This window comes from Trichoplax adhaerens, genomic scaffold, assembly GCF_000150275.1.
Source record: "Trichoplax adhaerens TRIADscaffold_11 genomic scaffold, whole genome shotgun sequence".
Classification (NCBI taxonomy): domain Eukaryota; kingdom Metazoa; phylum Placozoa; class Uniplacotomia; order Trichoplacea; family Trichoplacidae; genus Trichoplax; species Trichoplax adhaerens.
In genome coordinates, this window is record NW_002060953.1 from 1,182,352 (window position 1) to 1,201,789 (window position 19,438).

The window sequence follows — 19,438 nt, forward strand, 5'->3', positions numbered from 1 at the left end:
CAACGTCAGTTACTGAACATGTATGAAATATCTGCCGCAAATTGAATACTAAGTGATAATTGATTTTTCTTGTCTTTAGCATTGATTTGGATATTATTCAATTTATTTCCGTCAAATCTCGAGAATTTATAAGAGAAGGTAATTCAATTTCTGAATCAGTAGGTTGCTATAGATTCCAACCGAACTCTCATTGACTTGAATTTTTCTTGATTTTTGTTTTTATTTAGCTACGGTAGTATTGAAATTCCCGTACGTTCAAATTTTTTTTGTCTCTTTATTCTCTTTTTTCTTCTGTTGCATGTTAAATATAGAAATTATTCTCGTAAATAGGTTTTGAAAAAATCTTTCCTTTGTCTATAACGCTATATCATTTTGATTCTGATTAAATTTCATCCACTTTCACCTTTCTGACTTGGTTACTGTTAATTATCACTATCATTTATAGACTGATTATAATCAAATTGATCGCGATACCTCTAAATCATGGCAACCTGGCCGATAACTGGCTATTTCTCGCCCAGTGATCATCCCTCCAGTCTACCAACTACTACTTTATCTTCCATCGCCGACGGAATATGGACAACTTCTGCTTCTAACGCAACTTCAGTACCTTCAAGCAATTACACTTACTATTTACCACCTCAGCTTGTCATCTCGACGTGGAATATCGCATTTATTGTCATCTATGCTGCGTTATTAACTATCGGTGTACCCGCTAATATTTTTGTTTTAGTAGTTATTTATCGTTCACCTAAATTAAAAGGCGTAGCTAATTACTATTTAATCAATTTAATGTATGCTGATCTCCTCGTGTTAAGCATTAATGTACCATTTAGTTTAATTACTGATATTATGCATGAAAATCGGCACTATATGCTGGGTAACGCAATATGTAAGCTTTCACCAGCAATTAGTCAAGCATGTTTCTATACTATGTCGTTAACATTGACGATTATTAGTGTCGATCGTTATTTTCAAGTGGTTTATCCATCGTCAAAATTTTGGATTACCAAATCAGTTGTTCTGGTCATTTCCAGTATATGGCTAATATCGAGCTTGTTGGTTATTCCAACACTGATCTTTGTCTCTACAGAAAACATACGTGGCATGAAACTTTGTGTTAATTTAATGCCTAGCAATATTCGCTCAGTCTATCGCCTCTTGGTTGTTATTATTATTTATCTTATACCCTTCGTTATCATGCTATATTGCAATTTTCATATGCTTATTGCTGTTCTACGAACGGGTAAAACAACATCTAGTAATCAAATTGCTAATAAAATGAAAAAGCGTGTGATGGTTATTGTAAGTTTAATTATATTGGCATTTGTAGTATGTATTGCACCTAGTCAAATTTATAAAATTTTTCTTGAATATTCCGTAATTCGGATATCAGCAGCAACTATAATTAAAATTTCCGTCGTCTGTCGCACTGTCGCCTATTTCGATACTTTAATCAATCCAATACTTTATGCAGCATTAAATACAAGATTCCGTGAAGGCTGTAAAGATATTACGCATTCTTTTATCAATCGACGATTTACCGCATTACCTGGTGAAATATCTAGAGCTGATTTAATCCTTCAGACCAAAAATCAATCGTTAGCCATCAAAGAGCTATGTACACCAGCATTGGCGATCACCATTTGCCATGATGAAATCACAAAAACAACCGATCAATCATGCTAATATCTATCTTATACATCGATTAACTATCACCCTCATCAAATACTTCAGAATGCATTTACAGCATGCATCTCTTTTCATATTGAACGCCAAAGATTTCAAGAAAGATAGAAGTTTCTGCTAGCTAATGTATTATAATAATATTTACTGTCGTGAATGAATAAAGAAAACATGCAAATGATATGTATATTGACTTGTATTTCCTTATAGATAAGAGAAAGAAGGCACAAACTAAAATTTTATTTGGGAAATAATCAATTATTGATTATTGTCAAAGAATACTTTATATATGTTTGCGTAGACCACGTAGATCCCGTTATTTTATAAAATGGATTACGTAAGACCGCTGTACTAATTTTTATCCTGCTTAAGTGGCCATAAAACTTAACTATGAAGAAAACATCAAGGTTTTTACCTTAATAAAGCATATTGGTTAAAATCGCTCCTGAAATAATGCCGTATTAGAATACAGACTGTTAATAAGAGAATGAATAAGTCGAATATTTAATTCATGGTTAGCCGGGCTTAAAGCGAATAACGCCGATTTAATTTGGTAAAAAATCAAATATGATCAGGATTTCATTTGAATATTTGACTTGGCTTTGTTCTTTAATGATGAATATGAAAATTTCCTATAATAAAGATTTATTGTTACATCCTTCTGTATAGGATAGAATACTATGTCTTAAATATATTTAGGAATATTGAGCTAATTATTTTTTATTTTGAGTAGAATCTACATTAATGTTAGTTCTCGTTTTAGAAATATTAGATGCGTGTATTATACTTTAAGATTTCTTATTCAATGTTAATATATAAAAATTGATTATGATCTTAATGTTACGTGTATTGTATCAAAACTAGCGGCTATGAGAAATCTTGATGAGTAAAATATCTTCTATATTATACGTTGTTACGTTAATGAGAATATTCTCATACTTTAAATACTTGATAGTAAATGATCAAATCATTCTTGAAGCGTATTTTATCTGATAGTTAGTCTAAAAATTCATTTTAAGAGTTAAGATGAAGGTAAATCAGTCTTAGTTTCATCGTACGTGATGATTTTTATGTCGTATGTACTTGCACGGTCTGAACTCAAATGAAGTTAATATGAATGCTTTAACTATTTCTAGAATTAGATACTATTTAGACGAGAGAATAACTTTTCAATTAAGTGTTTGTTTTAAATCGATCATTTGCAGCTTGGTCTTCTTTATCGATGAGATAGAGAAGGACTTTATAATAATTATGCCAAAATATGGCGGCAAATTGTAGTAATGGCTTTGAGATTGTATTCCCGAAATCTTTGTAATACTCATTCAATTCTGCCTTAGTAGACAGTGAAAGCTTTTTTGAGCAAATGTGATTAGAAAATTATTCTAGTCTCGACTATAATACATACGTAATTCAATTTACATGACACCTGCTTTAAAATTGTAATTAAACGTGAAAGAATAGAATTTTGTTTTAATATCAATAAAGCATTAATGCTTAAGTTCATTAATATGGAGGCAGACTATCCAATCTGGACGCATTAATATGGCTGACGATTTTAATGTTTGTGCAGACATGGATAAAATTTTAAATCTACCTGTGTATCGTGTCATAGTATTGCATTTTGAGAAACAAAGAAGGATAATATGTATTTCAATAGCGTATCCGATGTATATCCATCCATATGCTTATACTGTAATTTTAAAGTAAAGAACAATTTGGAGCTGAGATTGTATATCATAAAAGCGATCATTGCGGATAAGAAATGGCAAATACTCAGCTGCACTCTGTCTATTTGAGACTATTGTAAATAATTCTATCACAGACTTTAAAATATATTAAAACAATTATTTATGATCAATCATCTTATCATGAAATGGATGTCTGTAAAATTTGAATAGCTTCAAAATTACTTCAAATTTCATTATGGTCATGATGAATTAAAAGAATTAGGCTAAATTTTATCAGATTAGTATTAGCAAAAATAGCGTCCAGCGTTACATCTGTGAGCACTACGGTAATAATTGTTAGTATAGAAAATTAATGAGGTGAAATCGACGTAGAAAAAAATGTACCATTGCTTTTAATAGAGTGAGTAGCGATTATTACTGTATAATTATTCTTTCTTCTCTGAAAAGTAGAATATTGAAACATATACTCACTATCCCTCACAGTATGCTTTTAGTTCAATATTTGCCCAAATCTTCATTTATAAGGGTGCGATTCTATCACTTCCATCATTAGTCAGTAGATTATAATTATCTGGACTCGTTTGTGCGGCATTATCGATTTTAACCTTATGATGTGCATAGACAAAACATCTATTGATATTTATGTTTATACCCTATATTATACTTAAGATTTTAATGACCATTAAAATTATTGAGTCATCAGATGCGCAAGAGAACAAAGACGGATATCAGAATTGTTTTTTTATTTGGTTTCTTTACCAAATTTATAAATTATGATTTGGTCAATTCGTAACCGGTATAATGAGTAATTTGTAGGAAATAATATTACACCACTGTTAATTCTTGAATCTTTAACTGAAAAAAGTTAGGTGTATAGCGGTTCCTAAATGATTGTGATCTAATGACAGCGACATAATATATTAATGTACTCATTTAAGCCTCAAATCAGAATCATGAAGTATACACCTTGTAGTTGCGTAATAAGTAGCAATAACATTTCCTGAAAGCATGCTGTCTAAATTGTCGGAGGGTAATGATGACTCCAATTTGAATCATTCAAATTTCCCAAATTTGTTGCCAGATATCGATAATTTATATATTTAAAATGAATTTACACCTACCGCTTTGGACGTTACGGTAAATTGTCTACATTACTCTAGAAGTAACTAGAAATGCATTCTGATAATATCACACAATACTATACTAATATATATGCAACTCTAATGATTAGTTTTAATTGGGATTTTACCAAAGAATTGCAATGACGATATAGAGTCTACAACATTTAGAAAGGTGGGTTTACAGCTTGTATTAACTCTCTTTGTAACTAATACGGACCTTTATAATCTGGTGATTAGACACAGGCAGATATCAATTTGTTGACTTAGGCTGCTTTAGCTGCATTGTTTTGAAACTAATTAACGGTTGAAATTCCTGTTTCGTGATTGCTGATATGAGCTACCGGCAATTTTGGGTTTTATTGCAAAGAAAGGGCTCGAAATGAAATAAACTTGATTGATATAGAATAAAATTAGTAACATACGATATTGAATGATGTTTACGTGATTTTATAACCTTTGATCCCTCTACTATTTTATTTTTAACTAAAAGTTATTCAGGTTGCAATAAAGAATCATATTATGTTAAGTCTAGCGATTGAGAAATGCATTTCCAATACTGTAAAATAATACGAGATATCAATGTAGCAAAACTATTGTAAAATAGCATTATTCCACTTTTGTTTGATGATTGGTAGCGAAAGTATAAGGCCAGTCTGTTATGACTGTAACATTATTCTAGCGGTCTATCTTAGGAGATTATGTACTAGAGTTGTACGCCGTTCAATGTGATTACACCTACTTAGATACCCTTGATTTCAGGTTGCTTATTTATTGCTAAGAGTTTAAGATTTACTGCTAGTCTGTAACTAGATGTAATTTCTAACGGATAAATGAGGTATAACTGACAATTATGATATTCTGTAATATAGACTATTGTTATTTTCTTGTCCATTTTAATTTCTGTAATCTGTGGTTAAATTAGTCAGGATACCTAGGTATTCGTTTTGTAAATGTACTGTCATTTTAAATAAAGTGCGCAGTATATCATTTATATTTTAACCGTGCATAATCGAGCTGTTTTACAAAATTAGAATGAAACTATTAAAGCATAGTAGCAATGGACATCGAAATTAGCTTTAGCTTCCCGCTTGCCTAATCTCGTTGGAAGTATGATAACATACCAATAGATTTATAGACAGATTCCAAGCAACCATTCAAACAAAGTGACAGATTTAATTGTTTACTACACGTAGTTTGATTTTAATTAGCAAATAGCAACGTGCTGATCTCAATCTATGATGAAAAGCCGATAGTAAATAAAAAAATCACTGTCGTCAAATTACGGTTGTCTAAGAATAATGACGAAAATGGACGGATGAGTGATTACTTGGAATTTTTAAATTCGCGAAAGTTCACGTCGTATTTTTTGAATCTGTTTATTTTGAATTTGCTAGCTGCTAGGACCGCCTTAAGTTCATTACTGATAAATTGATATTATCATTTTACTATGCTTGAAAATTGATGGCCGTTATTAATCTGTTTAGGACAACAAGCCCTTTCAATATTATTATCGTAATGCAATCATATTATATACTTTCATTGGATACCCGTATCAATATTACTGGATTAAGTTGTACTTTTGCTGGTTTTGTATTTCTAGGGATAGGATGGATTTACCAACCTCAATGATTATCTAGATCATTAGAAATCGCCAACATCACGTGTCGTCCATGTTATTCGTTGCTTTTCATGCTAATGGAAATATTCAATAGTCGCCTACTTTTATAACTACATCGTCTACATAATTGTTTGTTAAGCCTATTCGATGATGATAAATGGAGCAACTCATTCTTGTTCAAAACTCTCTCGATTTCTAATAGTAGTTGATGATAGTTGGAAGGATATGTAATATCTGTTTGTTGATTTTCCTACGCAATATGGGGAAGAAAAGAGTAAGCGGACTATTCATGCGTTTTGAAAGTTTTATTGATGCGTTGCACATGCTATAATTTAGTGTTACAACAGAGTATCCTGCTGGGAATGATTGAGCAGATTGACTTTACTGTATGTACTGTGGATTTCAAGTCATTGACAACGCTAGACAGAAATCATGTTTGGTGCAGAATTGGCGACATATTGCATGAGTTGTCGTTTTGTAATTCGATAGCGTATAATAACCTGTTTAAAATATTATCCATATCGACATGAAAGTAACTGTCCAATAATAACCTGTTTAAATATTATCCTAATCGACATGAAAGAAACTGTCCAATAATAACCTGTTTAAAATATTATCCTTATCGACATGAAAGAAACTGTCCAATAATGTGCTTATGCCAGCTTCAAGTGAGTGAGTAGTGGAATAAAGTGCCGTCTATTTGCCACCGAAGTAAGGCGGACTATTTTTCAGTCGTTTCTTGTTGCAAGGCTCGCTTTGGAACCTACTCGCATTTTAACCCATCGCTTTGTCCTTCTTTTGAATATGTTCGGTCCTAGAGATAGAAATAAAGTATGTCTATTTTCGTTGTTAATATCACCGGTCATAGAGGTCCAGTATACCGTACAAAAATGATTGGTCAAGTCCAAAAGCTACAGTTCCAAATTAAGCAGGATTCAGAAGACAGTAGGCAGCACACTGGTCGAGATACTGTATCAAGTACTTTACTGTATTATTGATCAATATCAGCGGTCATCTAAAGTATTTTTTCAATCAAGTATTTATTACTAATATCACCGGTCATCAAAAAGTATTTTTTCAATCAAGTATGTATCATCAATATCACCAATCATCAAAAAGTATTTTTTCAATCAAGTATGGACTATTAATATCACTGATCATGAAAGTAGTTTACTATTAATATCACTGGTCATAAAAGTATGTAGTTTTGCCCTTCAAGTGCAAAAGTATTTTTGTACTTCTAAACGCATTGATGGCACTGTCAATAAAGTATTCTAAGCTACCCATGTAGGCCATGTCGCATACTGTATATCGACATGGGCACCATTATTTTTATGGTGAATATCAATGGTCATAGAGGTACAGTAGACAAAAAGGAGTTTTGACGTTGAAATGGATTGGGCACCATTATGATGAATATCGCCGGTCATAGAGGTACAGTAGACAAAAGTAGTTTTATCGTCGGTCATAGCGGTACGCTAGACAAAAGTAGTTTTATCGTCGGTCATAGAGGTACGCTAGACAAAAGTAGTTTTATCGCCGGTTATAGAGGTACAGAAGACAAAAAGGAGTTTTGACGTTGAAATGGATTGGGCACCATTATGGTGAATATCTCAGTTCATAGAGTAGACGAAAAGGAGTTTTGACATTGAAATGGATTGGGCACCGTTATGGTGAATATCTCCGGTCATAGAGTAGACAAGAAGGAGTTTTGACATTGAAATGGATTGGGCACCATTATGGTGAATATCTCAGGTCATAGAGTAGACAACAAGGAGTTTTGACATTGAAATGGATTGGGCACCATTATGGTGAATATCTCAGGTCATAGAGTAGACAAAAAGGAGTTTTGACATTGAAATGGATTGGGCACCATTATGGTGAATATCTCCGGTCATAGAGTAGACAAGAAGGAGTTTTGACATTGAAATGGATTGGGCACCATTTTGGTGAATATCTGCGGTCATAGAGGTACAGTAGACAAAATGGAGTTTTGCCGGTTTAGCGCATTCATGCCACAGTCAATAAAGTATTTTAAACTACCCATGTAGACCATGTCGCCTAGTGTATACAGTAGGCGACATGGGCACCGTCCTGGTCAATATCACCAGCGTATTCCAGTCCCCAAGCTACAGTTCCAAGTTAGGAAGGATTGTGGTTACAGTACTAAGCACGGTGTGCCCTTGATCCCATGGATGGCCAACTACAGTGTATAGTACTGTAGTGTACAGTGTACAGTACTGGAGTCGAAAGCGTCTACTGGACTCGCCACGAAATTGACTTGGGATGAGACGCACAGCAGTTGAAGTACTGCAACAAGGCTGCGCTGAATTGGAGCTTTCCTTGCGGCAGCCATTTTCGCCATCGAGTTGATCAAGTCAAGAGCCGAGGTTAAAATTGCTGTCTTATTAGGCCTAGGTAATGCTAATAATTTAAAATTGGATCATTTCTACTGAGTAGGAATCAGTTGATCCGTTGATCCATTTCATGTAGTACCCTGTCCAATCAGTTGACGATGACAACTCAACGTTGGGGATGAGCTTGATATGTATTTTAGGATATACTTGATTCGTTGTCCATGTCATGGTAAAAGTACAACATCAGCTTGCTACAATATCATCATCAGTCCATCAAGCAGACGATGGATGAATCAAGAGTTGGGATTGATTTTAATTGACTTTGATGGCGAGTAGCCTTCGTGGACTCGACTGAAATGGATACGTATTGAGATTGATATCCATGGCTAGGGTTGCCATCGATTTACGATATTTTCACTTGCAACATGGTAACGATCTAATGACAAAATGAAATCAATTTCCCTCTTAGCAATGGATTGAGATTGACATCCATGGCTAGGGTTGCCAGAAGACTCGATCGGCGATACTTTCACTGAAATCAATTTCCCTCTTAGCAATGGATTGAGATTGACATCCATGGCTAGGGTTGCCAGAGGACTCGATCGGCGATACTTTCACGTACAACATGGTAGCCATCCAATGACAAAATGAAATCAATTTCCCTCTTAGCAATGGATTGAGATTGACATCCATGGCTAGGGTTGCCAGAAGACTCGATCGGCGATACTTTCACTGAAATCAATTTCCCTCATAGCAATGGATTGAGATTGACATCCATGGCTAGGGTTGCCAGAGGACTCGATCGGCGATACTTTCACGTACAACATGGTAGCCATCCAATGACAAAATGAAATCAATTTCCCTCTTAGCAATGGATTGAGATTGACATCCAACGCTAGGGTTGCCAGAGGACTCGATCGGCGATACTTTCACGTACAACATGGTAACCATCAAATGACAAAATGAAATCAATTTCCCTCTTAGCAATAATGAAGCGTCGATCTTACATTTTATTACGGGAAGATTAGAGATGACAGGATCATTTCATTTTATTTTCCTTTTATTGGCTCGTATTGCAATCCTACCATCAACATCTCTCCACTTTAATATCGATTAAAATACTGTCTTTGCGTTAATAGTTCAATTTTGTCAAACTTGGCAATCGACTTATTTCGTATACTACAAAAAACTCTGCTAACGGTGTTTACTTTTTTTCTTGACTTTGATCATACCACAGAAACCATCTCTAGGATAAAACAGCGTTGATTATACTCCAGTCGATACATAGAAATAATAGAATGGATGATGGTAAAGAATCTGTGGACGTATCCAGTGCCGATCAAAGTGTTTGGTTGCTAAAGGTAATACACTACTTACGAGTAGAGTACTTTAATGAAGAATTATAAATTGATCAACTCCATGACTCTGGCAATAAAATCTGTCGTAGTACAGTAGATAGGCGATACAAGACACTTATTCTGACTGACATGGTTTTCGCTTGATATTGCCTTTGCTGATTAGAGTACCATTATCCATTATTCCAACGTTGTATTAGTTGATAATTAGTCGGCAATACTAAAGCAAATGGCAATGTCTGCTTACAGTAGGCTTGAAGATTCTCAGTAGTTTGCCGTATGGTAGGCAATCGATGTTGCAACACGTCACTGATAATTGGTAACGAAAGAGTTAATTGCGTCTACTTTACTAATTTACTATTCACATGCCATAGCAATTGTTGCAGTATTATTATTAAATATCGACTTAGCTATCGGCAAATTGACGCATACGAGTTCCGTTGGTATATCGTTCACTCTATAATGTAGACTTTCAGCCAATTCATTGCCTAGAAGAACTCTTCCCGTTTCCTTTTACTCTTATTATTATTGTTAACGATTGCCGATGCCAAGTTATTGACAATCTCGTTGACAACATAGCATTTGAGATAGCTCTGATGCCAGTGTAATATCGCATTCAGCAAATCCAAGTAATGACTGGTTTACAGTTATTACAAAATTATAAAGGAATTGACTAGGCAATGTAATGAACCCTTTTAAGTTATTCGTCTCGCTAATTTTTACAAAATTGTAAAGGAATTGAGTCGGCAATGTAATGAACCCTTCAAAGTTGTTCGTCTCACTAATTTCTACAAAATTATAAAGGAATTGAGTCGGCAATGTAATGAACCCTTCAAAGTTGTTCGTCTCACTAATTTCTACAAAATTATAAAGGAATTGAGTAGGCAATGCAATGAACCCTTTCAAGTTGTTCGTCTTGCTAATTTTTATGTTATAGGTTCCTAAATTTGTATCGCAGGCCTGGCAAAAGTCAGAGAGTGGTAAGGTAGGCTCCGTCAAGATCCAAAAGTAAGTTTACGCAAAACTATATTGCGGTCTATTTGTAGGGTTTTAATGCGTCAAAGAGTTGTATGATATAAGGATACCACAAATATACCTAATTTGGAATTTATACGTTTTATTCTTAAATTGGTAATGACATAGAAAAGGCCCCAATGAAGAGGTTAGTTTCCCTTTCTTTAGCATTGTTATGTGATAGGGTGAATTTTTGCAAGATTAATTTGAAAAGATGATATATCTTTGCAATGTAGATGTTATTTCTTTTGGAAAATAGCTTAACTACAGCTACTTCAAGTGGCGAAGCAAATATTCCTACGGAATATAAATTAGTTTCCAATGAGTGTGGACAATATCAAGTAGCGTTAAAACGATCACTGTGTAAGTATTTCAAGCTAAATTTGTTCATTGCATGCTATAATTGGAATAGCGGTTATGAATGGCCATAGTGTTAGACATTTCCAAGTATACATAGTAATAGTATTGGTAACCAAGGTGCTATAGTGTTTCAATCCATACAAATAATCAGTGGTAAACTAAATCTGAGCTAAATCATGCTTGATATATCGTAGCAAGCCTTAATGAATCAATCGTTCAGTGTATAATCTATTGTATGCTATCAATACTAACCATTTACTCTGTTTTTATGACAATCTGTTAAAATACGTTGCATAACCCTTTCAGCAATAGACAACGCCGCCGATTCATCGACTGGTAAGTTTCTGAAAGATACCGTAGTCTTTTACTGTTGTGACAGCAAAAATATTCCCAAAATTGATGCATTGCCTTACCAACTATCTCAAACTGAACATTCCATGCAGAACCAGAAATTGTTGGTAAAGTTGTACGAAAAATTGACCTAAGGGCGCTTAATGAACGAATGTATTTGAATCTCAAGCGTAGAAAAACAGAACTTGCAAAATCTCCTCGTCGTCAACCTAAGTTTTTAAGTCAAGTTGTTAATACATATCGTCCAGTTTCTGATCATGTTGAACTTCGAGTACCTGTACAGAAGAAGGAAGAAGGCAAGAGAGCTCGTGCTGATCGTGATCACGTAAAAGAGATGTTATTTGCCGCTTTTGAAAAGCATCAATATTATAGTCTTAAAAGTTTAGCAGACATTACGCAACAACCTGTGGTAAGTAAAAGCTAGAGTTATTCCACTCTCGTTTCTACACGACTCAATAGCAAATTGAGTATGACATCAAATGCCACTAATTTTGTACTCTTTTTAACAATATCCCAATGTTGATCAACCTAAATGTATGATTTTACCGTATTAGATGTACCTTAAAGGAATTATGCACGAAATTGGACAATTCAATACAAAGGAAAAACGATATCGAAATTTATGGGAGTTAAAACCCGAATATAGGCATTATAGTAGCAGTAAGAAAGGCCAAGATGATGTTGGTAAATCCAACTGATATCATTCACCTTGTAATTTTATATTTCTTATCATTATGGAATATCATCAAAGCGTAGTGTAAATTTTGACATCTGCATGCAGGGATGAGAAGAATTTATGTAGCTTTATCCAAATGTATGTTTTAAAAATTGGTAGCTTTAGGTATTCAATGCTATTGAAAAGTTTTCAACGACAATATTCTTCCCTTAACTGTTGATTATTACGTTAAAATTGGCTAAATAATAGACCCAAGGTATAATGATTTTTCAGTTGTGTTTCTGAAATTACTGTCCAATTGTACATAATGTTTGTACCCGACCTTACTTACGTTTCGCTTTAGTAAAGCGGGTTGAAATGTAATGTATATTGATATTCTTTTCCTAAACAAAATAAAATTTATTGTTGTCTTTGTGTCACGAAAGTAATCTTCGTGACGTATACTTTATTTCTATGTTACGTTCTATATGTGTTTATATCTCAGAAATGATTTACGGTCTCCTTAATTGTAATTTTAGTGGTTAACAGTTGATATCCTTAATTTAGGATTACATAGACTTTAAAATAGTAACTGCCAACCAGCTAAACTGGATTATATGTATCACCCCCTTGGTTGTTCAGATTCAAAGTACAATTCTTTAGAGGAAATGTCTTAGTAGGATAGCTTTATATTTATCTGTTAAACTATCTATAAAGCATTGATTATTTTAATACTGTTACAGTAAATTTAATAGGATTAGACTGTATCTAATCTGTACAGATAGAATCTCTTTTGGGTATTAATTTGGTTAATTTCTAATAGACGAGGTGACTTTTGTAGCTAAACCGGTTTTACGTCCGAAACCTATATAACGGCGAGTTCGCCGATAATATATTAGCTTGTGATTTTCTAGTAAGTCTTGAAGGTCTCCTTGTGTTAAACCCTAACTGCCTTGGAATACCAATTGTCTGGTATTCCAAATAACAGTAGTAGAGGATAGAAATCATCCTCTCAATCCTTGTTGCAAGTTAGGGCTATTCCTAGCTCATAATGCTTGCAATCTGGAATATTAAGAAAGTGGTCGAATGTAACGTCACTTTTTTGCATATTTAAATCTCATACACTGTGTATATATATATATCACGGGATACGGTACACACTCTTGTCCTTGTATAATACTTATATTGATCATTGCAAGCGATAAAGCTTAGCGTATTTATAAAGCATATGCTGCCTGACGTTTAATTCCTATTTTTATCGACTTGTCACTTATGTTTGTCCCGTTGGTGTTACATAAGATAGCAGTTTTAATCCAAGCATTGCGGTACTTTCCACACCAACAAGTGCAATTCCAATATGGTTTATGATCTACCTGGGTATGGCTATGTTATCGAATAGGCCATTTAGTGTATCAGAAGTGTTTTATAAATATTCTACCTATATATGGAATTGAAAATGTTCAAAATTTTAAATTTAATCAGACAGCAAGTAGACAACGATAAGTAATTTCAGTACATTTCGACCACCGATTGTAGAAGTTATTACAATATAGTTCTGGCACGAAAGAATAGTTGAATATTTATTCAATAGTCTCCGATGATAGTTATCCTTAAATTTTGTCAATTGTATTTTGGAATAAACTTCGTTAGCTTTCTAAGTTTTCATTTACGTCCATTACAATTGATTGCTATCGCTAAAGAATGCAAACTAACGCATTTCAATAATTAGTAAATATTGCATTCTGATCTAGGCGAGAAGTATTATGTTACGCATATTTTTAGCTATACTAGAAAATGATGTGAATAGAAATATCAGATATAGAGCAATACGCTTGAATATCATTTATTAATTAATTGTATAATCGCCTAAACTACTCACTCTAAATTTTTGTTCATGGTACAAGTTTTACAACAAGTTTTGGATAATTGTAGACTTTTCATACGCGGATATACGCCTGAGATATTAGCTCTTAACTTTCGAATATTAATTCTCTTTATTTTAAACCCTACAGTATGTGAAATAGTGTCTATTTCCTCTGTTCCCGATCATTTAATTCTATATAGCTCTCGATCCGCTCAATATTGCATTATTTCTATTAATTTGATAATATAATACTTTCGTAAGAAAACTTATCCATTCCTACTCATTTGGGTACTCTATATATAGTTAGGACGGCGCCATTCTTTCTAGCAAATATGTCTGTATTAATGGTCAAGTATTATCTTGCTTCTACCGTAGCGTTAATTTTATTGCTACACAAGGTCAATGGTGAGCTTTATGCGGTAAGTAAAATACTATTAAAAACTAATTGACTCACTTGCTTTGGATTCGACTGAGATAATGTTGCCTTGATCTGTACTAGTCCAATTCATAGTTACAGTCGTACGTAGAAAAGTGATAGGATGATGAGATTAAATGATATAACTAACTTAAAATAACGAAATTAGGTTACTTATTGAATTTCTATCTTTAGACCACAGCAACCAACGTAACATTCGTGTTTCCAAGTTTGGAAGCAAAATTTGGACCTCGCCTTCCGATGAATGGACTGAGAGTGCGTTTCTGTTCTAAAATGTAGTTTTGCAAGGCATAGTGGTTATGAAATCCGACTTATATGCGCTCTTATGTAACTAATAAATGAGTAAATTTAAGATTATTGCTAAATTGAACTCTGAAAATTCTATTTCAGGGCATTATTAATACAGCTAATCCAATAGATGCCTGCTCCACAATTCGTCCGCCGCCTTATAATTCATCTAAATTAAATTGGTTTGTGGTCATTAGGCGTGGCGGATGTGATTTTTCTGTCAAAGTTTATACGGCCCAACAGGCTGGATACGCTGCCGCTATCGTATATAATAATGGTGGATCCAATGAAATAACACGAATGGAAGGTGGACCAGGTGTTTAATTATTTCTATTAGAAAGATATTAAAATTGTCCTCTGATTTAAGGAATAGGGGAATAGTTTGCGTGTTTTATTCACCATTTATTATATTACGATCGTTTATAAACGATAGTTGCTTAATTGTATTTTAGACTTCGCAGTCGTTCAGATACCTTCAATTTTTGTCGGCGAAGTAAGTTTGAATATTTTGATGATAAGATTGATTATATGTCTTATTTTTAATTTTAATATTAGTATTGAGTAGACTAAATTGTGACTAACTTCTAAGACTAAAATACTATCAACAGAAAATTCTACATTTAATTGTCATCAAGTCTTACAATTAACAAATATATACGTATTCCAGTTCTAAATTGACTAAGAATAATGTTCTAGTAGAGCTATTCATTATTTTGGCTGTACTAGAGCAGATTTAATTGTATTATGCACGATAGAAATCTACCTATGAGTCTTCAAAATATAGATAACTTAAACCTTTAGAATGTTCACTAAAGCCTTCGTTATCGTAATCACATCATTCTATATGAGTAGACCAAGCGTTGCAAAAATTGGCCAATAATCATATTACTAAGCAAATATCTTTAATAGCAAACACTGAATCTCTAAATGTAAGCATCTTTGCTACATTTTATCTAAAACTAGCCATTGAGAATTGTTCTCACTAATTTAGTACAAAGTTAACGTCAAATTTTACCATACGGAGATCTTTTAAACGAAATGGTACTGATTTGCAGTATTAGTAAAGAACTATTTATGCTAGAAATGTTTGTAATATCAGCTAGTGCTAAAGATTTCATCACTAATTCATACAGAATTTTAGAACTTAAAGTTACGCTATCTAGTCATTATTACTATATTTCAAATACAGAAATAGCGTTAAATCAATCCATATATTAGACTTAAGCTAAGAGTATTTAAATTTATTTTGGTAGATACTAATATTAATCCATCTACGAGCAGCTATAAAAGGAAAAAATTGTTAACCATTAAATTAATCCTTTCATCATTTTAGTGTGATCAAAAGCAGGTGCTTTCTACGGTTTCGCATTTTAAGTAATCGACAGCATATCTAGTTATACATTTATATTAAATAGAGGCTAAAACTTTTAATCTTAAAGTTCATTAGTATTCAATTTCAGATGTAATCGATTTCTCTGTCAATAATATAATTCTACCATCGTTGTTGTTATTTACTGGTCAAATTAGTCAGAACCATGAATAAATTTAACAGCTAGGGAAATACCCAATGTACTCTCATCCTGAGGACTTACCGATGCTTTTAAATGTAGATTTGACTCTAGTGCATGATAATTGTAATGAGAACTCCCAAATGAAAATGAAGATAATAAATATTAATTAATCAAATCAGTTTGAATTTTAGGATTTTTTGCACGGCTTATTGTGTCTTTATGACTTTAGGAAACTGGATTTGCTCTGCGAGAGTCTTTCTTTTATGCCACGGGGTACCTTAATTTATTCACTAATCGAAATAAAAGAGAAGCAAATATTAATCCAGAGATTCAGGCATTTATTTTGAATTGTCTATTTCTAATTTTTGTCACTAGAGCGACAATAGTTTTGGCTAGAACGTTTCCATCATTATGGACTTTTTACTGCTTACCTTTTGTAATGATTGGAGTAATTTGTATTCTGATGCTATTAGGACTGGTATGTACGGTATACTTTATATGCTTTCATTCCAAAGTAGATATTTGATCAGGTTGAACTTAAAAAGTTACTATCACAATAACTATCTCAATTTATATTTTTCTCCTGATAAGATAAATAATAATTTTAATTTATAATCGTTGCTATTCATGATTGTAATAAAAAGGCAATCAGTGGTTTACATATGATGGTTCAGAAGCATCGAGATCGAAACAGGCTTCGTCGACGCGTCGATTCTTTACCAACTAAAAAGTTTAAGAAAGGTAGAGCATTTAATCTCGTCAATTAGCTATCTGTTAGATTGCTGTTACCAAATGCAGCACCTTGCATAAGCAGCTAATTTTAATCCAAATTTATTAGTTATGCATAGTATTAAATAGCCTATTGTAGAATAGCATATAATGTTTGCGGATAAAGCAAGTTATTACTGAATTTAATTGTTAAATATTATAGTAGCAAATTCAGATAACCTAATCTATACCGGACGCAGCTAGATCTTAGAACTAAACTCCCCCGATAGGAATCAGTCATTTATATATCCGCATTACAACATGCTGACAAACATATTTACCAAATTATTCTCCAAACATCTCAAATTTTAATCTAATTCAGGCTATCGATTTCCTTACCCAGCTCCATACTTAATATGCCTCGAAAGAGGAACTGCAAGCCAGCGTAATTGCCATCCTACACTCTAAGTCGATCATAATCTAGTTACTGTACTAGTTACCGAGACACGTTGATGCCATCAACAGAGGTGCCTTACATTTTCACTTAAGGCTATGGCTGTCACTCCTAAATTTTTCATTAATAGCCCTTGACCATTCTGTACCTAAATATAGTACCTTTGAAACTCCTACGGATTAGTGCCGCAATCTTACTATTTATCATCGCGCCATACTTAGGGATCTATTTTCTGCAAAGTATGAAACTGGATGCAATTAATTGACTTGAGGGCTAAATTTGCTAATTTTCATATGCAGAAGATTGATCTCTTCATATCTATATCGTAAGAGGTTAGAATGTTTACTGGGATTTGATGAATTAATTTTCAGTGAAATACAAGAGACAAGTTAGAGCGAAGAAGAACTGATTTATTGAGACAGAGAAAATTACAATATACTCTAGGCGAAAACAGGATAGTTTATATAACCGATGGACAACTGACAAGGAGATAATGAATGATGTATTATAGAACTACACCGATATTCATATAGCACGCATACAACGTATAAGTATATATGCTGTACAATATTGGTGAAAACTTATGTTATGATTCATTACATAATTTTTCAATATCAAAATAAACTCATTGACTTATAAATAATAGTAAAGGGGATAAATTTGACTTGAGTAATTTTCTTAATTTCAGGGAGGGTGATGGAACAATTCTTGTTTCATATTACTTCAATTGAATACAAATTCTCTTAAACCAGTAATAGTTTCTTTTAATACTCTGAATGATTAATAGAGATAGGTAAAGTTTATTAATTAAGATATTGAGAAGGCTGAAATATTTCTAATTAATACGTTTTTAAATATGAATATGCATCACCGGTGACATTTTAGGCCTTGCAAATAAATGAAAGGAAACATTATTTTAAGCCAGATCAGATCAATTAAATATCAGCTATATGGAAAATACAATATTTCTGGTTCTGTTCTTCCTTTATGTAACCATAATTAAATAGTAAAAATTTCCCCAAACATTACTGTATGGTATATCATTTTACTACTGCATCATTAATTCCAAAAATGTAATGTCTCAATTCTTGCTGTCTTTGCATTTTTAGGTCGAGACGATCAAATTTACGATGTTTGTGCTGTTTGCTTGGAAGATTATGAAGATAATGATAAGCTGAGACTTTTGCCTTGCAATCATGGTAAATGGGCATGCATTTTAAATTCGTAATGGACTCCATGACTAGAATTTAGAAATTTTGAAAAATCTATAGCACTGTGAAACTTTCACAATAATTCCATCAAACATTTTAGTCAAGCTTCAATGTAATAATATAGTGTTTCATATGATTTGACTACTTTAGCTTTCCATGCTCGATGTATTGATCCTTGGATATTAGGCCAAGATAAAAGCACTTGTCCCTTGTGCAAGCAGCCTATTAACAAGAAAGCGGAACAAACAGATTGTGAATGCAATCGTACAGAGGAAGAAACAGAACCTAACCAATATGCAGCATCAGCAATTACAAATCACGAGGACGCGGAAGCGGCACTGGGAGCCACTGGCACTTCTGAATCGACACCGCTAATGTTGTATAATCTACAACCTGAACCAACTCTTTCTGACTCTCCAAAATAATCTTAATTAATGCTGATTATTGTGGTGAACCCCTTGATCGAAATTTTAGTTAGGACAATTTTGTATATGAATTACTGTAGCTGCTTATAATGAATTCTGAATCTTCTTAGCCAATTAGATTTCAATTAAATCTTCATGAGGTTAAATTTAGATATTAATTAGAGAGGATAGAATCTTTCCATGTCGAATACAAATCATTTTATTCCCATGCAAAACTAATATGAGTCTCCAAATCTTAATTTTTAAAATTAGCTATTTACTATTTTATAAAATGAAGCTTACTCCTATAATGCAATATAACTTTAGCCTTAGCTTGATGATGATGCAGTAACAAGG

General features: G+C 33.2%; 3 protein-coding genes across 3 annotated transcripts; all 3 read left to right on the forward strand.

Moving 5' to 3' along the window:
* Positions 1-483: 483 nt before the first annotated feature.
* TRIADDRAFT_59520 (uncharacterized protein) lies at positions 484-1,689 on the forward strand (the record flags this gene model as incomplete). The annotated part of the gene is made up of 1 exon (XM_002115470.1): positions 484-1,689. One exon carries the CDS (start codon positions 484-486, stop codon positions 1,687-1,689), a length of 1,206 nt encoding a protein of 401 aa, XP_002115506.1.
* An 8,079-nt stretch (positions 1,690-9,768) lies between these two features.
* TRIADDRAFT_59521 (uncharacterized protein) lies at positions 9,769-12,248 on the forward strand (the record flags this gene model as incomplete). Its single annotated transcript, XM_002115471.1, has 7 exons — positions 9,769-9,831; positions 10,763-10,833; positions 10,969-10,987; positions 11,076-11,202; positions 11,506-11,535; positions 11,643-11,959; positions 12,105-12,248. The coding sequence occupies 7 exons, from the start codon at positions 9,769-9,771 to the stop codon at positions 12,246-12,248; spliced, it is 771 nt and encodes a 256-aa protein (XP_002115507.1).
* Positions 12,249-14,401: 2,153 nt separating this feature from the next.
* TRIADDRAFT_59522 (uncharacterized protein) lies at positions 14,402-19,102 on the forward strand (the record flags this gene model as incomplete). Its single annotated transcript, XM_002115472.1, has 7 exons — positions 14,402-14,488; positions 14,896-15,109; positions 15,246-15,286; positions 16,534-16,782; positions 16,949-17,045; positions 18,576-18,665; positions 18,828-19,102. 7 exons carry the CDS (start codon positions 14,402-14,404, stop codon positions 19,100-19,102), a joined length of 1,053 nt encoding a protein of 350 aa, XP_002115508.1.
* Positions 19,103-19,438: the final 336 nt, after the last annotated feature.